This window comes from Falco rusticolus, chromosome 13 (genome assembly GCF_015220075.1).
Source record: "Falco rusticolus isolate bFalRus1 chromosome 13, bFalRus1.pri, whole genome shotgun sequence".
Lineage (NCBI taxonomy): Eukaryota > Metazoa > Chordata > Aves > Falconiformes > Falconidae > Falco > Falco rusticolus.
This window is the reverse complement of record NC_051199.1, coordinates 6,917,937-6,939,478: the sequence shown is the minus strand read 5'-3', so window position 1 is coordinate 6,939,478 and position 21,542 is coordinate 6,917,937. Positions and strand designations below refer to the sequence as shown.

The following is a 21,542-nucleotide window of genomic DNA, read 5'->3' as shown; positions in this document are numbered from 1 at the left end:
ATTCAATTTCAGCAAGTAAATTTGCTATCTGCAATGGTTGTCATTAAAGGAGTTGATCGTTTCATAACAATTTACCGGAATTTTTTCAAAACTAAGCATTGTAGCAGTGTAACCAGCAGTACTGTGGGGCATTCAGCAAGCAGGCAAGCGTTCAGCCTTCTCTTGCCTGCTCTTCAGCACTTTTGACACCTGAAAAAAATAGCTAAATGACTCAAAATTCATTCCTAGCATCTTTTTTTTTTTTTTTTTTTTTTTTTTTGGTGATAAGGAAAAGCCACCTAGCTTTGAAAACAGGCATTTCACTGCACACAGAAGCCCTTGTAAACCCCTAGGACATCCCAGGAGAGACTCCGCATAGTATTCGTGTGCAAATCCAAGAATCGGGTTTAGGGTCACGCTAAACTGATACAAGACAGCAAATTAATTTCAAACAGTTCGAAGCATCGGGCAAGCACACCAAAGGATGCAGCAGGATTACAGCAGGTACCTGCCGCACAGGCACCATGCTGGCAGCGTGCACGCGGAGGAGCCTCGCGCTGACCCATGGGACACGTCGGCTGTCACCCACCAGAGGCATACATCACATTGCACTTTGGAAGAGTTTTCAAATACTCTCTCCTGCAATATCCAGAAGGAGCGTTGGCCCCATTTCAGGAAGAAACACGGTGTCCGAGCTAAAGTCTCTTCAGCCGATGGGAATTTTCTCCCCAGCTATGAGGGCTTGCTTCATAGCCTGACACCTAGTTTTAAGCAGATGGGTTCTCAGCCACCCCCTCCCTCACTGCGAATTAAACATAAATACAAGCTGCGCTTTAAAAAGACCCATATTAGAAGCAGAACAAGCAGAAGTCCTTCGGGAGGAGGACGACCTGCAGGAGAGGCAGGGGGGTAACTCCCCAGGACATTCGGGGTTACTAGTCACCTGCAGGAGGGAACAGCCAGCTCTCAGCCTGGAGTCATCCCGCAGGGTCTCATTCATCATGCAGCAGGCCAGCCATGGTCAGGGCTGGAATCCGGCAGCACAGCACCCTGAAAGGTGGGGACCCAACGTGCAAGTTATTTTTACACAGCGCAGCGCCAGGGGAGAACTATATTTAGCATGATTAACATTTACTTCAGTTGCTATAGTGACCGATTTTATTTGTCTCCTGCGTGGGATAGATGGCTAGTTTCTCCTCCAGGCCTTAGGGGACATCACCCAAAAAAAGCAGCGCTTTTTTGGTCACACGGCTGGCAGATGAAAGAACACCCAGCCCCCAGGAAATGTTTCTGAGTTTAGTGGGTTTTTTCCTATCAAACTAGAAGCGCGCTTGATAGCAGATGGACAAATTACAGCAGAACGACACCAGCACCTTAACCAGCCCGTAAAGGGTTTTGTCATTTTTTTGTGCTGGTTTGGCAACCAGAGCAGAGGGAATATACCAGGTGGCCCCTTTGCTTTTCATAACACGAATAAAAAAGCCTTGTTTTCAAAACCACCGAACACCAGCAGACTCACAGGCCATGGCTGACTTTTGCACAGCACCTTTTTCTTCCCCCTAAGTTTCCTTGCAGAATTTTTATCATCTTTCTATAGAAGCAGCGAGGAAGCAGCATCAAATGCTCTTGCTCTAGCCACAGTGTTCACACATCATTTTGCTTTAAAATACGTTATTAGTTTTATGCGCTTTGGCAACAGGTAGATAAGCGTGGATCCCCCGTCTCTTGTGTAAACTGTATGTAAGCTATCAGTTGTGATTTAAACATAAAAAGAACACATTTGCAGCAGCCTTGAGGCTGCCAGTGAAACTTGTCACTGAGATAACAGAGACCAAGAGCTTCTCCAGGTCTTTCCACAGAATTTTCCAATTTTAAGCAGAGCAGAGGGTGTCTTGTAGATAGTTTTTAATTACAATGGTGGTTTTAATTGTAACGTCCGATGTATGTTCCTCAGCAGGGAGGAAGGTTATTTCCAGCAGGGATAAAAATAGAGGTGAGGCAGTTTTAGGCCATCAAAGTCCTTCATTTAAAAGCTGCTTCTGCTTGGGAGAGGAGTGCCATGTTACGGGGCACCGGGGTGCTGGAGCTGCCTGCTCAGAGACACAGAGGGGGATCGGTCCGAGCTAGCTAGGAGGTACAGATCTAAAATTCACTGGCCAGTCTGCATTAAGTTGCTTTAATTCCAAGGAAGTGGTCTTTACTCTGCTTTAAGATATAATTAATGTGAAGTAAATTACAGTAAAGTGAGGCTGTTTGAAATCCAAGTCCCCATGAGGGTTTAAAGCAAGTTAAACAACCTGCTTTATGAAAGTTAATTCAGATCAGCTTTCGTGAATATCATCGTGTAGCCAAAAGGCCTCCAAAGAGTGAACACTGGGTTGTCAACAAAAAGCCAGAGTCCATCCCTGCCCTGCCAATGCCTGGGTCCAGCCCTGGCATCCACTCCTTAATCCACAAAATGCACCACAGCTCTGGATGCATCGCGGGCTATCAAAGGGCATGCATCCATCACGGACCTCTGCTCCTGCCAGCTCTTTCCTATGCCTCCCATGAGGTGAACACCACTGTATTTATTCGGGTTTGTTATTCAACAGAAGCTGCAGGGCAGCACCAAGGAGATGCCTGGAAGCGGGACCACTGTGAGCAGAGGGCTGGGGGAGTCAGGGAAGTGCCTGCCCCCACAGCTCTGAACTGGCTCCAGCACCATGTACCCCCACCAGCCACACACCAGTGACGGCACTGGCACATGTGTTCCAGGAGAGCCCCTGCTGCCAAGTGGCCTCCCCAGCCTCTCCAGATGCTCCAGACCTCAAACGCCTTTACCAGGCACCACCTCAAATTTGTTGATGGAAGCCAAAGAGCTTAACAAGCTCAAAGGATGCTTGCTGCTACGTCCTAATGGCAGCACATTTGCCATGTCACATATGATGCTGCTAAAAGATGAGACTTCTTATTGCCTTCTGTCCCAGAGCAGCCAGCATTACACACCATAACCATGTCTTCATCAAATAAATCCAAGCCTACTGCTCATGCCTAACAGACCCTTGCAAAGTACCTCCCACGTACAAGCTTTAAGAGCCTGGAGTGCTTCTGAAGGCAAAGACATTGCAAAAAGCTCCACTAATGAGGGTTCATTCAAGTGTCACACTTATGATCTAAAGGTAGTAAAAATGCACTAAGTGCCAGCCACCAACAAGTTCTAGCAGCAGTCACTGTGATCCCAGAAGAAAAACATCCTTTCAAAGGAGACACGGGAGGAATGAATACAGAGGGTCCTGTTTCACTCACTCTAAATCATCGGCTGACACAGTTACACAGCCCAAACTAGATGCCCAATGGAGCAAGGATTTCAGTATCTATTAAAAGAAAGATGTAAAATAAAAGATACAACAGGATTAAAGTGAAAGTGCACACAATCCCATTTCATCCCGAGAACTGGAAATAGATTTATACAAGCATTATATGAACCAATTTACATGCCTTGGCTTTGGGGACCTGCCTGGGTTTGGTAACTCATTCACATCAAACTGCAGTGACTCCTACAGAGAGGAAAAAGATGCCGTCTTGCACATCTACATAACCCAAATGCAGCCAGTAACCTGAGGTTTTCCTGCACAAGTTCTTCCATAACAACCTTCCAGAACGGGCTGCCTGGTCCTTCGTGTTTATTTGTGCCCATTGATGTTGATCCTCACCATGCAGAGGCGTTTGCTTCCAGTATGGAACCACTGCATACGTGCTACCGAGAAGAGGGATTTAACTCTCACCCTTAAGCTTCAAAACCTCAGATCCAGCCACGTTGCACGTTTTTCAGCATAACAGAAACCAGGGCAGAAACAATTGTGTAACGAGCAGGTCAGGTACAGAAACTGACTTCTCCAAAAAAAGTTGGTCCTTGAGGATGTATGTGGCCTCCTCCTAACCTGTCAGGAGTGTGCCAGCTGGAGATCTTCACTTGGGAAATAACCCAGTGGCCTAGTTTTCAAAAGGTACAGATTTTGGGGTTCTGGAGTTTCTCGGTACCTCTGGCCCCAGCCTCACACACATACAAGGCTTCACTTGAAGGCTTTGAGCCGTTCCCTCAGCACCAGTATGGGCAGTCTGAGCTAAGCTGCATTAAGCCTGTGCAGGATCCAGCCTGTTTAGCGAGCTGTACGTTTGACTATAAAAAAGATGAAAGACTTGGGTTCCTGGCCAGCCTCCCTGGGTGAAGTTCTCAGGCCTGAAGTTGTCCCTGCGGACCTTTGAAGAGCCAACCCAACTATGAACAGTCCATGAGAAACATCTTAAAGTTTAAAATTAGCGTGAAAGCCACTGTGATCTCAAATAATCTCAGCAGAATGTTTCACAATCTTTTTCCGTGGGGAGACCTACCACAAGCTCTCCACAGCCACTCCCCAGAGACCCCTTCCATCAGCTGAGGGTCCTCGCTCCCGCAGCACCCTGCCACAGCACCGCCAGCAGCGGCATCGCGCTTGGGATGCGGCTGAGTACCCAACTCAGCCACAAACATGATGCGTAGGGGTCCGAGTAAGGACCCCTTTGTGCATCACATGGGGGATAGCAGGTATTCTCTAGTCACATCAGGATCTTCCATGGCAAAAAGCCCCAATGTCAATCATGGTTTTAGTCTCAAAAGGGCCATCTAGCAACTGAAATACAAATGAGGTAGAGGAAAACAGAAAAGAAAAAGCCAAGATAACTCATTTGTAAATTTGGTAAATAACAAAACTGTTCCTTTCAATCCAGCAGTAGAAAATGTCTCATAACAACCACTTCACCTTTAGTATAAATAAAGATGAGACTTTTAGGTTTTTTTGAAACTGAGGTTTGAGTCATTCCTCCCAATAGGATGATCACATCTTATACGAGGCTTTTATAATTACTTTGCTCCTGAGCTGGTAAAATCATCCCTGGTACTATTTAACTTTTTGGGGATGCTGTTAAAGCTGTGTCCAAACACCCCAGGAGGCAGTTAGGAAGCAGTTTATTAGACTTTAAACTGCTGCAAACTCTTACAGCAGGATTTAAGACACCCATGAAAACCTATCACAGGCTGAAAAATAGGAAGGAAAAAAATCTTAAAGGATTTCTCCTTATGTGATCTTTGAGAACAAGGGCTTAGCTGTTTGCAACGCCTCTAAATAAGCTGTGCTTGGGGGGAAATGAAAGGTGGCTGAAGGTAACTATCTACGGACTACAACAAAAGCACCGAAAAAGGGTCACGTTAAATTTCATCAATGCTTATTTTGAGCTTGGTGACAATGCAAATGCTGCAAGACTTTCATGTTCTCTCCCCTTGTTAACAATCCTAGGAATAACTGAAATATAACTAGCGCTGTGCTGTTACTAGAGAGGCTCCCTGGATTTTAACAAGCATGTGATTAATGAATATAACAAAAGCTGTTGCTTTCCTTCAACCAGTTAAGAACAACTCTCTTTAAAAATGAGTGGAACTGCAGCGTTAAAGCAATTACAAGCCAAAGCCACTCTATTTGCCAGTCAACTGTGGTAAATTCAGATAAAACTGGTTTAATCCAAACATGGGAACACGTTCAGTTATAGATACCAGAATACAACCACAAGGTTAATCTACTACATATAATGGCAAATACAGCCTCATCTGATCAACACCTGCTGAAGCAGAAAATAGGAAGGATTTTTTTATTAAGGCTTATTCTAAAACTTACTGTTGGGCTTAGGCTCCGAATATGAAAGGATGTTGCCCACCAGACTGCCCCACCCGTGCCTGGCTTCCAGAGACCCCGCTCATCTCGACGGGAGCGGGACTTCTCCACCCAGCGGGCTCAGGTTTGGGCTCAGGTACAGTATTAAAAGCCTGGCACTTGACTTGCCACATTCCTCAAGAGCAGCAAGGCACTCGGTAGTGCTGATTTCATCTGGAGGCAGATTTAATTTAACAATTCCAGGAAAAGGCAGGAGAAACCCTGTAGGGAGCCATCACCACACGAGATAACCCTATAGGAAGTTCCTTCTTAATTCCTGTTTACCAGGCACTCCTGTTCTTCCTGAAGCAAAAGGGAGTAAAAAAGGTTTGGAATAAAATTATTCAGGTCTTAATATATTCTTGTTATCCACGTAATTTCCCACCCTTTCCTTCAGTGCAGCTAATTCTCAGTGGAAAAGTCTTTTTATGATCGAGTTGAAGCCTATTATCTCTCGCCGTACTAAATGAAAGTCGTGTTTCTTTTACTACACAGCATGAAAAAGGAGGGCAATTGTGACCCCCGTTGCATTCGATAGCTGGATCTGTACAAATGCAGCACAAACACCACATCTTTTATAATTTAGTGGGTTATTCTATCGAACATATGTAAGATACATCTCAAAAGAGTATCATAAGACATGTAAGGTCTAGGGAAAACAAGAACGTTTGAGAGTATGCAGTTAGGAGGACTAACAGTCCAAGCTTTCTTTATTGTCAGAATTATCTAACATAGCACAGCACTTTATCATAAAATAATTTCACTTTGCATAAAAGCACAGAAGATGACAGAATAAAAATATGTTTATGGAACAAAGGAAGATTGATTAATCAAAGCAACAGTAAGAGCTCCATGCAATCTTATTTCTACATATTGTTTAATATAATTTGCCTAAATAGATGAGTCGACTCATCTATTAAAAGAAAAATTTTTAAAAAGGACTGTCCATTAAAAAAGAAAAAGGACACACTAATAAATCACTGCAAATAAGGTTTATAAGACAGGCTTTTCAGTGCCAAAATATCTCTAGCTGAGCCTGTCACTGCTAATGAAACCAGAAGCACTGGTTCCTGATTTGGTGTCACAAACCAGCTCAGCAGCATCACCAGGTCACTGCTCCTGGAGTGACCCCATCCCTGGCCGAACCCCCACACTGCGGTACCGTGCCGCACATGCTCCCCCAAAGGCAGGCATCTCTATCAAGGCTTTTATCACCGTCTACATTTCTGAGTGGGAAATGCCTCTATCTACTGAACTTTCCATCTGACACCAAACCAGAGGAGAGGTTTACCCCCACACTGCATCAGAAAGTTGCTCATTAACCTGGGAGGTCATAGACATGCCCAACAAACAGGCGTCTGCGTTTCCAAGAAGAGAGAGGGGATGTTTATTTTAGTTGTGCTTCTCAGAATTTGCTTCCAGATAACAACAAAGTAATTAAGACATGGGGCATAGAGAAAATCCATCCAGACTTGCTGGAACAGATCGGAAGAGTGAAGTGGTCACGGCAGCTAACATGCTCTGCAAGGCTGTGCCTCGCTCCAACACGTGCACCCCATGAAGGGACCCACCCCCCCCCCGTCAGGAGTCCAGGTCTGACCCATCTGTCAAGGCAGAGCTTCAGTTACAGATCAACCGCGAGATCCAGGCAAGCAACACTACAGCTCCTTAAAGCATTAGCTTGTCATGAGCAGCTCCGTAGGTCAGATGTCAGCTCTGCCTTTGGGTGATGCACAACCACGCTGTGGGAGCGTCCTCGCTGCAGCTCACATCACCCCAAAGGGGTTTCAGCTTACGGCTTTTCACCGACAGCCCCGACTGCACAGCAGGTTTGTGTGCCGATGCCTTTCAGATACCGACTTACTGACTCACGCGATTTCTCTGTCTTGCAGACAGCACCAGTGTAAATACCATTTCCCCATGTTTCGGTCATACAGGTTCCCCACCGGCTTCTTCAGGACAACTGGCTCCGTTGCTCAAACAGGTCTTTATGCCCGTCAGTCCAAGGCTTGGGCTACAGACACTGCAGGCTGCACTGCAGTGAAAACAGCTGAAGCATTTCAGCCTCCATTTTTTCCACCTGCATCTTTCAAGAATAACTTTAAGAGCATTTTCTATTTTGAATAACATAAACAGCTAAGTATTTGCTTTTTTGCCTTTCCCCCACCCCCCAAGAAAACCTGGGGAAGAGTGATCTCAAGCTGCCCAGATGACAAGTCATTTCTTTCGCAAGTTTGTGGTCGATCTGCAAACCAGAGCACTAGATGCCTTCAGCAATCCGTATCTTCTCCTGAATGGGTTAGCAGGGAGAAAGCTGAGGCTAATTTAGAAGCTGGCATCCCAAGAGTCAGGAGGGAAAGCGAGGGGGAGAAGACATGCAGGCACCAAACCCCTGAGGAGTTCCTCCTCACCCACTTGCATACTGCAAAGCTCCATGGAGTAAATCAGTCATCACACTTCCCCCAATTGCCTTCCCAAACACTCTGTGTGTTTCAGTATACCTCTCACCGAGTCATCCCCCAAAGATACACCACAGACTTGTTACTCCTTCCCTTCAGCAAATTTCAGTCCGAGACTGGTGTGTTTCTCATTACTGCTCCTAGCAGCGAAGAGCAATACTGGATAAATTAATGTGTAATTGGAAGAATGACTCAGAGATTAACTGAGGCATTCAGTCCTGGGAGGATAAACGCTAATAACTTTGGCTTCCAGGAAGAAAGTATGTCAGAAAATTATAATTAGACAAAAAAAATACATGCATGAGGGGGGGAGTCACATATTTAAATGGCTGAGATGAATACTAAAATGGTGTAAATTTTCTCCCAATTTATTAAAAATAGATAGGAGTATGAGACTCCTGACCCTGCCCAGCAGCGTATCTCCCATATGCTCGTAGCCAGGAAGAGGAGACCCCCCCCCACCTGGTACCACTGCCCCAGCTGCCCCAGCAGCTGCCCCATCCACCTGCCCAGTGGCACTGGGGAGAAGGGGCTGGTGGGGCTGGGGGCAACCCCTTCCCAGCTGCAACCCCTCCTCACACCGAAGCCTGCAGGGGGACACAGAGCAATCCTTCATGTGTTATTTCTTCCCACCACCTATGGTCCAGCTCACCCACCAGTGCAGCACCACCCCTGGCTGACTCCACGTACGTCGAGGCAGTCGGGGACACAGCCCTTCTGGTGTCCAAACCAGAACTAATGACCTGGGGATATTCCCCAAACCAGTACAACTGCTGTTCTGAGGTGATGCCAAATGACTTTGGAGGAAAAAACCATCAGGCTCCACATTTTTCAAGGCTCAATAAAATCTCAAACAAAAAAAATTTCAAATCTCAAACAATGCAAGTGACTCTTCGTTTTAAATACTTCATTCCTTAGTTTTCTAATGAGAAAGTTGCAATTGTGCAAGTTCATGATGCATACCGAAAGCTGCTTTAATTAAAATATATATTTTTAAATACTATTTTTTCTCTGTGGGACGTATCTATTTGCGGGTGGGGGTGGGGTGGGGAGGGCTGTGGTTTTATCCAAATTGATATATTTAGGCTTTATTTTTTGCTCTTTTCTTCCAGCCAGATATCTAAAAGCATCAAATTACTAATCCTGAGAGAGAAACTGAGGAACAGCTGTGGTAATAGGCATTAGAAAGCTTGTTTTAGACTACACCAGTGACTTTAATTACTTCAACATGCTACAAAATTAAGCAGTCTTTGAAGCAGTAGCGAAAGCATCAGCCAACCTACGACAACCTGAATGCCTGAAAGCACTGACCTTGGGAACTCAATTAAGGCAGGCAAAATTCATTAAATTGTAGCTGAATGAAAGAAACCGATTTTCATTTACGCATGTCCTTTAGTGTAAGTGTGAAAATACCCCCTGATTACACCTGCTCACACTTCGGAGCACATGCAAACATTTCCACTACCCAAATTCCAGCTTGTGCTCCATCCTCTTAATGGATCTTGCTGTACTGTTGGAAATACTGAATCTGCAATGTACGTACGAGGAAAGTACCTGGAGACTTCCATCCTCTCCCAAAAGACAAGAAAAGGAGGCTACACATGGCAAAAATAGAAATTCTCCTGCATCGACAACACACTGCCATAACAAACAGAGACCCTCAGCCCGGGACAGCCCTCCAGCGTGCGGGTCTGCATGTAGCACACCGGCAGTCATCTGTTACCAGCGCAGATTCATGACCTTTCCCAACTTCAGAATTAAAATATAAGCACACACCAGACTAACAGGTATCACAAGTACAATACAGAAGGGCAATCTGGCCACATATGGCAATATTATGGGTAAACTTGTGCTCAGGAAGCATGTACGAGAGCAGAGCCCTTCAGACCCCAAAAGTTATCCCCAGAGCCGGGAGTGCCCCTCACAGCCATTCTTGATTAAAACACCATTGCTTCACTCTGCACCTTTGCTTCTTCCCCTTGTGCAAGTTTATGTGTACGTGTGTGTGTGTATATATATGTGTATGTATACACAACAAACACATCTCATATGGCACTAAAAGCCTGCAGAGTCCCAACAGTACAAGAACAGACTCCTTAAATCACACTGAACAGCATATATCTGGCTGAGAAGCAACCCAGCACACTGGCACAAATTCACTTCTGGCACTCCGCTGGTGGAGCGCTGGGTGCTCACCATCAGCCACGCAAGGGGAACAGCTCCAGGTTCTGCACCAGGCAAGGGCTTGCTCAGGCTTGCAAATGGAGACGGTTTCTGGACTACAGGATTTCTGATGAGCACCCGTGTATTTGCTTCAGTAGAGGACCTTAAAACATTAATACTGCAGCAAAACATGAGGACACTCATGACTGCCTGCTGGGACTGAGTACCAAGTGATGGAGTTGCATGCCAAGTACTTTGCCTGTTAGATATATGGCTGACAAGATGGGGGACTTTTTTCTTTTCCTTCTTCTTTTTTTAACAAATAAAAGCTTTCCTGAAAGTTACTTCACAGCTCTTCCCATTCTTACTGAATATGCCATTTTCCAGTTTTTTTCCCTGCTGATCATTAAGCTTTTATTATGGTTTGACAAATGAACAAGTGCCAAGCGCTGCCCTCCATGGAATAACCACCTTCCAACTTCAAAGGAAGATCTCTTTTTAAGGGCTGTGCTCTTGGAAACCGCTGTATTTGGTTCTGCCAGATCACTGTCTTCATGCATCAAAGCAAAAGGTACATTAGCAAATAAACATAGAGGAAATATTTAACTTGAGGGAAGCTCAGCAAGCGGTGAGGAGGGACTCTCCAGAGCACCCTTTGAGCAAGCAAACTCTATGTGACTCCCAGTCTCTCCGGTGCATAGGGTCAAATAGATTTTACCAACCCATGGTGCTTCCACAAGCACTGCAATCCTCAGCCTTGTACTGAGAAACCCCTGCAGCCTCAGCCCCCCATGGAAGAAAAATATAAAACATTTCTGGTAGTTGCTGATGCACAGAGAACCTCTGAAATGCAACTTCACAACTGAAAAACTCAAGCAGGATACTCAGGTGTTCCCAATAGCTTTGGGGAGTTTGGGGTGATTAAGCTAATGATGGTTCTGCCTTATGGGGCTTTTGTACTAAAATACTTGGCAGAAACAGCTGTATTCACCTCCGTATCGTTTGTACCGGAGATGCAAAACAATCTGCCCTGGCACAGTTTCCTTGTACCGAAAGCAGCGCGGTGCATGTGGTCCCACGTATATTTGTTGTGCAGTCCTGGTACCTCTTCCTCAGTACTTTAAAATCCATTTACGGTCACATCCCTCTTACCACCCTTTAATGATCTCGCTGCATTACCTCAGGTTCATCTGCTTCAGCAAACCATGAGGCCGACCTTTCCTGGACCCACTTCTAGAACTTTTCTGTATTTATTTATTGTTTTTCCTCTGAGCATCTCCCTTGTGACCATCCACTCAGTTACAGCTGGGCACAGGGGGAAATGTAAGACCTTGGCTAACAGAGGGGTATGCTGGCAAATTGCCCTTCACAAAAACAAAGCATGACTTCAGGTGATGGTAGCAGCTCAGCTGCTATTAATTTGTGTATCAGCTTTTCCAAAGATCCTTTACTGCTTACGCTGGAAGACTACTGAATGAAGCACCCACCTAAAGCTGAGGCTATGGAAATACCAAATCCAGCTCGACAGAAACCATCTGCTTGCGAGATAGGATGGATAGCGAGCGATGATGGGATGAGACCGCTACAAGCATACAGGTTTCATAAAGCAGAAACACACTCACAACCATCACCATCCCTGTCCAACTCCCCAGAGACCCTCCAGGGCAGGGAAAGGCGCTGCGGGGTGCAGCACAGCCCCGCCATGGTGAGTCCCCAGGGACCTGCAGGGGCTGTGGGAGGCAGCGTGGCCATTCACACACTTAGGGTGACAGGGGGCAGTCAGAATGGGAGGGGAAGCAGGGGGCAACACAAGCTTCCTTTTAATATTAGTAGCTTTATAACAGAACTGAAAATGAATTTAACTTAGGCAGTTTCCTCTATTGTCCGTTTTATGTCAAACAGCGATGAAAATAGCTGGTTACTTGACATACCACTTCCTTCTTCACGCAGACCATTTATTTTTTTTCCATCCTCTGCCACACGTGACAATGCTGTATTACAGCACTATCATTCATTTCAGTATTAAATAAAAGCTTAGCATTAAAACAGAGTAAATGAGAATTCCTTCAGGGCACCGCTGTGGGGCACGCAGGCAGGAGGATGTCGGGAGGCAAGAGACTGGCACACAGAGCTGGATGAAACCATCACCATGAAGCCTAGCACACCAAACCCTCACCCCAGACCAGCTTCCAGCTGCAGGTGTCCTTACGTACCCCAGATGCACCCACATTCCCTCGCTCTGCCCTTGTTTGCTTTAAACATCTTGAGAACTGACGTCTGGAGAGACAGCCTTCCCTTTGTGTGGGACACAGCGAGGGAGGACATGGGTTTACTGGGCTGGCACAGAGGGGATGTGCTTGAGTTTCAGGGTCGTGAGAAAAAGACACCCAGAGGCTGGCACTGTTGTAATACAGGTTGCACAGAGCACCCAGCCAGCCGTCCCCACCCAGCACCCGTGCCCCAGAAGAACCTGGGTAGGGTCAATGAGAAGTCAATCCAACAGTGACCGGGTAAGCTTCATTTATGAAGACGTACCTGTTTTGCGGCTTTTTGTTGGCATCCCACACCAGTATCTGCAGTCGGATCATGGCGTGCAAAGCAGCCACTCCTGGCTACAGCTGTCACCTCCACTTGGTGGCAGGACCAAAATGGTTCAGACCAAGAGGCACTGTGCTCAACCCTGGGGCACAGGGACAGCTCAGGATGGAACCTCAGAGGCGATGGGGTGAGGTGCGTGCAAAGACAGCTCAAGCTTCAAAGCTTATTGAGGAAGACTATGAAAGGCTTGAAATCACGGGGCAGAAAAAGCACTCCGCACGCCTGGCACCCCTGGAGCAGCTGTGGACCTGCACAGCTGGACAGCAGCTGAACACACAGGGTACACAGCTTATCCATAGCGCTGCCTCACGCCACTCCAAAGCAGGAATGCCAAATCGCTACTGCCTTGGCCAAGTCACTCACCCATCTTCCTAACCAAACAATGCCTAGAATTTGAATAAGAGACCTCCTACCTCATTTATGCAAATTAGAACTCTTCATCATTAAAAATAAGGAAAGCATTTATCTAAACAGTTGGTCACAATTAGCCTGGGCAGGCTCAATTATCTGCCACGACAGTCCGACTTAGCAAGATTAATTCCTTCTTGTCATAACTGCTTTGAACATCTCAGCCCTAACAGACCAGTAAGTTTTCTTCACCGTTTCGTTAAGTTCTTCAGCTTGAGTCCCAGTTCACCCAGCCCTTACGAAGAGCCTTGAACTGGCAGCTGGGACAGGACAGCACTTTCTAAATTACGTAAAACACTCCATTTCCCTACCAACAAATTGCTTTGCAGTTTGACCCAGACACAGAAGGTCCAGCTTTTTTAACTCCTCGCTCAGCCTTCTTCCTCAACTCAATTGCAAATGCCCCCTCACACACATTTTCTTAAGAAATGTGGGCCTTTCATCTATCTTTGATAAACCAAGAAAGAATCAAATAGATAATGTCTATGAAGATACCCAAGGAAAAACCAGGCAACCAAGAGAGGAAACAGATTCTCAGTTCATGAAAACGAGTTACAGCTTCCTTGAACGCAGGATACTCCACTGATTTATCCCAGTTAAAGGTCTGGCTCCATTCCATTTTTGAGAAGTATTTTAAGCAGTATTGCAGCTATTCAGCATTTCTGAATAGGCGTGGAATATTCAGCCAAGCAAAGTTCCTCCTCTGCATACTCGTTAAGGTTTGTGTTTATGTAACACTTCAGACACCATAAATAAGACTGATTCTGTGATATATAAACCACACGGTGAACGTGCAATTCAGTTCTCCTATTTTTATGTTGCTGGACATACCTGCAACTGGCTTTTCACAAATACAACCTATTTTCACACATATTCCTGATTTTATTTTTTTTTTCAGAATGGAAATAAGTGCTACAAATGCTAGTACCACTTCCACCAGCCAGGACCCTGCCTTTTGTTTTAGTTTTTCAATGTCAGAGATTAGTCTTTCAGCATCAGAGAAGGACTCAGACATGGCACATTCTGGCAGGTTAGGTTTACAGAACTGAAGTGGCCCAGGGCACTTCAGCATCACCAGAGCAGCACAAGGTAAGTCAAGGGCTCTGCGTGAATTGCTAAGGCTTGGCATGGGTACCACCACACACCAGGATGCTCTTCTGCAGCAGGATTAGCACAACCTTGGCTGATTTAATCACCTCGTTACAAGGACCCTCCTTCTGAGGTCTGCATTGATACAAGGGGACATGCAGAAAGATTAACACCGCTCCTGACCACATCTGTGGCCCCTGCACTGAAGGGGGTGACTCCCCCCATTCACCCCAATGCCACAAGGCAGGCACAGCCGCGGCGGGGAGGGGACCACCACCGGCACAGTGCAGCCACCCGTCCTTCCCCAACACACCCATTCACACCGCTGAGAAGCGTCACCTTCTCTTTGACGAGCCGACAGCCGTAACTCCAGGAATCCTCCCAAAGCCACCTCCTCAGAGAGGACGTGGAGGCAGCTGCTGCCCTGCTCACGGAGCGACCAGCCCAGACGGAGATGCTGAACGCTCCTGGTGGTCTATTACAGCAAACCACCCTCCGCCACAGGGGCTTCGCAAACCCACACAAGGTTTTACAACTCCTTGAAACTGAAAAGTACGCATCCACACACTAAAATCGTAACTTGATCCGATTGTAACTTTTTCTGACATGCAGAACAGCCACCGGCATCTACTGCAAAGGGGCTGCCCACAGGTTGTAACGGCGTCGGCTTGTGGAAGTGCTTGCTGCTGGATTTGTAAAGGAGGCCAGGGCCAGGCAGGAAAAACACCGCAAGACATTTGCATGAATGGAAATAAAGACATTCAAGCTGGTTTTGCTCCCAGGAGCGCAGCGTTCAGTGCACGCTGACCTTCAAGCCCAGCAGCATGCTCAGCGCTGGCACGGAGGCAGGAAGGCGAGCTCAGGGCGTTTGGGGAAGTATCTGTTTCTGTTTAAGATCTGGTTTCTGCCAGAAGTTACTCACACCAAACCAAACCGCTTTCAGTCGACTCCCTCTGCTCCTCCCCTTCTCTGACTTTCAGATAGTTATTTGGATCAAACTGCACTAGATACGTGCTTTCCCAAACCATTTCCAGGGTCAGTTTTTCCCTGTTCACCTTCCATTCTGCCTTTGCAAGCACCCATGTATCTTCCCAAAACATACCTTGAACGGAGGTGTGGGTGGTTGGTTTTTTCCAAATACTCATTGCTTACATTTTCTTTCCAAATTAGTTTTGTTCATTGTGCATTGAACAGAAATTATGGGTAGAGTGCTAAGCTTCAAGCCTGAGCTGGCTGTCAAAAGATGCAATTGACATGAAATTCTCCCTTCATCACACGTGAAATGGCAAAGATAGCTGTAGGCAAGCAAACAGGCTGACACAAACACCCCAGGGCATCACCTCAGCCTCTCCCAGACACAGGCAGCAGTGCCTGCCCTGCCACTGGACGCAGGCTGCCTGCAGGCAGAGGGATGCCTGCCAGCACACACACTCAGAAAAGCAAATAGGCGAAGGAACGATATACTTGCGAGCTGCAGAGCTCTCCCTGTGGGAGCAGTGGGACTGCGGCCCGAGAGCCACCCGAGCACAGAGCCAGCATCCTGCAGGATAAAGAGCAGCAGAGGCTGCTTCTCTAGAGGAGGAAGGCAGTTCACAGGACTTGGATGAAACAGGGAGTGTGAAAGCTGGCCCATACAAGGGCTCCTTCCTTTTTCAGTGGAGATAGCATGAGGCTGCTGAGTTTGCAACCCTCTAACACAATCCCCCCAAAAGGATCCCTCCACACCCAGCTCCAGAACAGCAGGCAAGCTGTGCATGACCTGAGCTGTGCATTACCACTGCCAGGAGATGCCAGATCTCCGTCACGTTATCAGGGTGACTAGTCCCAGTCTTTCATACTGAACCCATTTTCCATACCTTTCACAAGACAAGGCTGCCAAGCAGCTCACCGAATTTAGCACAAAAAGAGAAGCTACTTGCTTACAGAGCAGAGAGGGCTACATACCAGTCTTCCTTCATCCGTGTTTTAAAAACCAGCACATCCTCTTCCTTGCAAGTTCTGCCTTCAGGAAACAGTCCTGACCTGTGGCTCCTTCTCACCTCAGGCGAGGCACAAAGCCAGCTGGGTCACAGCTCACTCCCACCATTCCCCAGCGAGCTCATTAGCTCCAGGTGATGCTGTGCTGAGTACGATGGCTGCAGGCAGCTTCTCTTCTCAGGACACCCAATAACACGCCCAAACCCCCACCACAAGCTCTTTCCCACCTTCCCCTATAAATGCACCAGGGAATTTCCATGACATATGGTTTCTGAAGCATTTCCTAGGAGCTAAGATACATATATGGCCATGCACACAAATTATCTGTGCCAAGATGAAGCTTGATGCTTCTGCACTGTGCCTTGTATTGTCACCTGAAGCATGTGAACGTGCTCCCCTGCCAGGCTGGTACAATTCATAATTGAAAAGAAATATCCACAGTGCTGAGCAAGAGCATCAGACTTCGTGGTACACAACAGAGAAGACTAAGCCACCAGTCTTGTACCCATACCTTCAGCTGGGTGCGTGCACAGAGAACAAAAGGAATACGTGGCTGGGGTGGCTCGTCCTTCTCTCCAGGAAGTGCCAGCATGGATTTCTTTGGGGTTTTTTATACTAGTGTCTTGTCAGATCTAGCTCCCACCCAACCACTCTATTCTTTCTGGGGAGGTGAGGAAGGGTGTGTTGACTCAGGTGCATACCATTTGGATTTCTGGATCTTTTTTTTTTTTTTTTTCTTCAGTGAAAGCCAAACAACCAACCCACAGGCCATCTTGTCAGCCCAGACAATGAAAGCTCTCCTTCAAAGACAATGAAGTCCAACATTCCTCTGCCAGTAACATACTGTCATGGCTTCTGCGTTGCCCAGATATTTCCTCATCCAACCATGAGGCCCTGACAGCTGCGCTTCCCTCCTTGGGGCTCTGATCTTACCAGACCCCCCTCCACACCCCCGCCCCTGGCTCTCCAGTACACCTGAAGGCAAAGAGGAAGGAATGGTTTCCAGCTGGAAAGCAGAACAATCTTTGCCCCATATTGCATGTTAAAACATTTAAGACCAGGCTCTTTTGTAAGACGGGTATATTCATAGCGTGGAGAAAACCCCTTTCACTTCCTTAACATCACAAATCGGTCTCTACTGCCTTCTCTAAATAACCTATAATATTTTATTGCCACAAGTCCTATCAAAGGTTGCTATTTCCTCCAGAAACTCTCTCTGGTTTTGCAATTCTAGGTCTTTAAAAAGCTATTTTTACAATCTGGATCAGCTAGGCTTTCAAAATGGCAAGACAGGACCAGTATGTGCTCCCAAGAGCCCACACTTAGAAACGAGGTACCCTGACAGCCTATCGACCAGTCCACTGTCATACTAAAATACACTTTTTGCCAATTAACCAGCACAGCTGCAGAAATAGGTGGAATACTGGATAATGCAAAGGTTGAACTTGAAGTGAAGACAATTCAGGACTGTGTCTCTCCGAAATGAAGCTAAAATTGCCATCCCTTTCAGCACTTCAAAGACCAGAGCTTCTGCAATGCTGTAAGTTAGTTTATACTGCAGGGAGGAGCTATGAAGTTACAGCTAAGGAAGAGTCTTTCTAACCAATAAACAGAAATATCTCTCCTTTTGATTGTGGTGGTCTTTCCTACATCAAAACCTAAAATAACCCCTTCCTTCTCCTCCTCCCCAGACTTGCTGACCTTGCCCCACACCCTTCCCATACCATTACAGAACATCTTTCCCAGCATCTGGCCCTTCAGTGGCTCACTGTAAAGGGCGGTTGTTGCCCTCTTCCTGCTTTCCACATGGGTAGAAAGCCGTTCATACTCTGGGAACAGCAACTGCAGGAGGGATAAGGCTTTTGTTACAGTCTAGCTATTACTGCCCACTAACTTAAACTTGGCTCTTCCAAACACCAGACTTGTCATCACTTGTGATGTATATTAGATTTGGATCTATGCAGCCAAGGAGGAAAAAAAAAAAAGAGTTAACACTGGCCTATTTTAAGCTCTGTCATAATTCCTGTCATGTAAGACTCTCTTTAGATTGCAAATGGATCACACGTTGGATCTAGCTAAAACTGTTAGCATACTGTTTGAAATTCCATGCCCAGTGCAACACTATTGCCCACATGTAACCGAGGGCTCTGAAAGACCCTGGGGAGCCCGTCTGACATCTTCTTCTTGCAGGAGCGCTGCAGAATACAAACACAAATCACAAATACAATTGCAGAATACACACTGCAAATACAATTCATTAACACTGACAGATCCAATCCATCCCAACAGACGGGCGTGCAGAAAGCCAGCCTGAGAGCTGAGAACAGCCCTGCAGCGGCCCCCTCACCCAGATGGGACAAGAGTGGTGGGCTCAGTGAAACCAGCTGGTGAGCAGCTCCCTCCCACCTCTGCCTGCGCTGATGCAAGGCTGGTACAAGTCCGCAGGGTCACCGAGCAACATTTATACCGCTTTCACCAAGGCAGGAACAGGCCAATGACTTCACAGGATTTATTCAAAACAGGAGAAGAAAAAGCTTTCTTTACAGACATCATGAAACACATCAGTACAGAAGAGGACAGGGAAGGTGTTCTCACCAACACACAGAGGCTGCAGAGCTGCTACTACCACCATGCTGCCACGGGGGAGTCCCCGAGCAGAAAGAAGGTGCCTCCTCAATTCCGTCTGCGTTTGAGTACAAGAAGCAGAGCATGCTCTCCCTCCCCACCGCTCCTGAAGCACGGAAGCAATGCGTCTGCCCCCCACCTGTTCAGAAAAAGCACACAGCAGCTGAGAGATCACCTCAGGTAGCTGGCGGAGAAGCGGAACTCATCTAGCAGCAGCTATGTGGTATTTCTGTTACTGGAGACGAGCCTGCAAGTAATTTGCCAACAGTTGCAAAAGTAGATCAGCAGAGAGCTGGAAAGAGGTACCGACTTCCAGTGAGTACTCCCAAACGGGAGCATTTGTGTCTCAGAGCATCTTCCCCAAAACATTTTTGAAATAAGGCTTCTTCTGTACCAAGCACAGCACTGTACTGTAGAAGTAAATGTTCACTAAAATTTATTTTAAGCTATTAAAAAAACCAGAAAAAGGTAAGAAGATTAAAAAGTCTTGCAAGAATCACCAAGTTGTGAGTTGCCTCCCTCTTCCTTTGCCAAAAATACCATCTGAATGGTTTCAAAAGTCTTACAATTTATACAATAACCATGGCAACTTCCTTTCAAAGTGTTTATAAAATCAAATATTGTAGACTAGGAGTTTAGCTTATCAGTACACAGCTTCGACTGTTTCCATAAATCAGCCCTGGTCCAAAGAGCTCCTAGGACTATGGGAACAAGTTTTAAATTATTTTTCCAGTTTCTCAATGGACCAGGTTCTCGGCTGTCATAACCCCTCTGAAGCAAACCCAACAGTATTTGGCATTCGATCGTGACTCATGCAATCTCTGCTCAGAAAGCATCTCCTGCATCTCCCATACACTATCACCAGCTGAGATGAAGACAGAGATATCCACCTGCTGCACGAGCCTGGCTCCAGCGGGAGTAAATTTATTGCAGTGGCTCATGCAGACACCGCGTGGACGTACCGCACTGTATTAACGCTGCCTTACAGGTGGGAGAAGTTAGGCAATCAAGTCTTAAGAGCAAGTGCTGCAAGATGAAGAGCTATCAAAACATGCCAGTGCTTAGACCTAACAAATCTGACAACCCTGATTTAAAAAGTGCTTTGACGGTCAAGAAAAAAATCCCTAAACACGCTAAAAACTGGTCCGCTAGCAATGCACCTTTCGGAAGCCGGGCAAAGTAACTTTCCCGTGAGTATAGATGTCCTCATCTGTGCCCTGGTTTATATGTTTCACCAAGTTTTTCTCAAACAGGAGGGGGTGGTAAGCTCCCATGGTACACGCACGGTCGTGAAACTTCTGGTAATAGTGGCAAATGTCCGTCTGCCGTTTGGAAGGGAGAAATTCGTACACGTCCACCTCATCGCAGAGCGTCATCATGATCACGATGCCTAGGGAGGGAAAAAAACCAGAGCACCGATGAAACATTCCAGCGAGACGGGTGGTCAGCAAGGAGCAGCCAGCTCCAAGGGAAAGGGTTTCCTGGCTGAATATTTAGACGAGGCAGGGAGAAAACACGCCTGGCCAGATGGGGCTGTGTTCTGAAGCCCTTTCTTGCACAAGGTATGATTGACTGGATCACAGCAGGCTGTTTGCAGTGACAGCCATGTCGAATGGCCAGTTTCTAGGAGTGCCACCATTCTCCACAACCTTTGTGGAAACGTAGGTGTCTGCCAACGTGCATTGCAAGTACTGCTCCCTACAGCTACCTGACAGGGGCTGCGGGGAAGGGGGGTCGGGCTCTGCTCCCAGATGAGAAGCAACAGGACAAGAGGAAACAGCCTCAGGTTGCACCAGGGGAGGTTTAGATTGGGGATTAGGAAAACTTTTTTCGCTAAAAGGGTGGTCAAGCACTGGAACAGGCTGCCCAAGGAGGTGGTGGAGTTGCCATCCCTGGAGGTGTTTAAAAAAACATGTAGGTGCCATTCTTAGGGACGTGGTGTAGTGGTTGCTCAGCAGCCCTGGCTTAGCAGCTGGACTTGATGATCTCAGAGGTCATTACCAACCTCCGTGTTCTATGATCCAGGTGATCCAAGCAGCCCATCTCAAACCTGCTCGGGTAAGCAGCGATGAGACCTTGCCCCTCTCCCCCACTGCCCCTGGGGGTGCCGAGGGTATGGAGGCCCACCCCCACCCCCGCCGCCCCGCAGCAGAGTGGTGCTGCCCTCCTGTGTCCCGACACGAGGGACACGAACACCAGGGGACACAACGGCCAGTGCCGGGCACAGACCACCCTTCTGGCCAGATCAGAAGCCACAGGGTATTGGCTACTTTTCTTTTAGTGCAAGAAATAGCAAAAATATACTAGGGAAAGGTATAACAGCACCAAAAACTCATGCAGTACCTGAGACATGAGGGACTGTGACATGATGAACACAGTTTGCAAAACATTAGAAGAACCCGTCCATGAAACCACTTGTTTAACTAAGGTGCATTCTAAACACATTTCCATCCACCTTTTCGAATGACAGTTTCCATTCGTGTTTAGGCCTTCCAGGAAACCCAGAGCTGCCAGCTGG

At 46.9% G+C, this 21,542-nt stretch overlaps 1 protein-coding gene and 1 long non-coding RNA gene across 13 annotated transcripts in view; one reads left to right on the top strand and one right to left on the bottom strand.

The window, feature by feature from the left end:
• Positions 1-6,057: 6,057 nt before the first annotated feature.
• Positions 6,058-19,482, top strand: LOC119156629. Its single transcript, XR_005107251.1, has 2 exons — positions 6,058-7,534; positions 9,277-19,482. It is a non-coding gene; the product is annotated as an uncharacterized LOC119156629 (long non-coding RNA).
• The window catches only part of ST6GAL1 (ST6 beta-galactoside alpha-2,6-sialyltransferase 1), a 47,324-nt gene continuing 44,676 nt past the window's right edge, over positions 18,895-21,542 (bottom strand). For 10 of the 12 annotated variants that reach the window (XM_037406669.1, XM_037406666.1, XM_037406665.1 and 7 more), the window contains one exon: positions 20,051-20,414. In XM_037406669.1, coding sequence (XP_037262566.1) covers positions 20,173-20,414 — 242 coding nt within the window. In that variant the 3' untranslated portion in view covers positions 20,051-20,172. Of the gene's footprint in view, positions 20,415-21,542 lie in introns of all 12 variants that reach the window. The other 2 variants (XM_037406664.1, XM_037406676.1) reach the window with 1 other exon arrangement.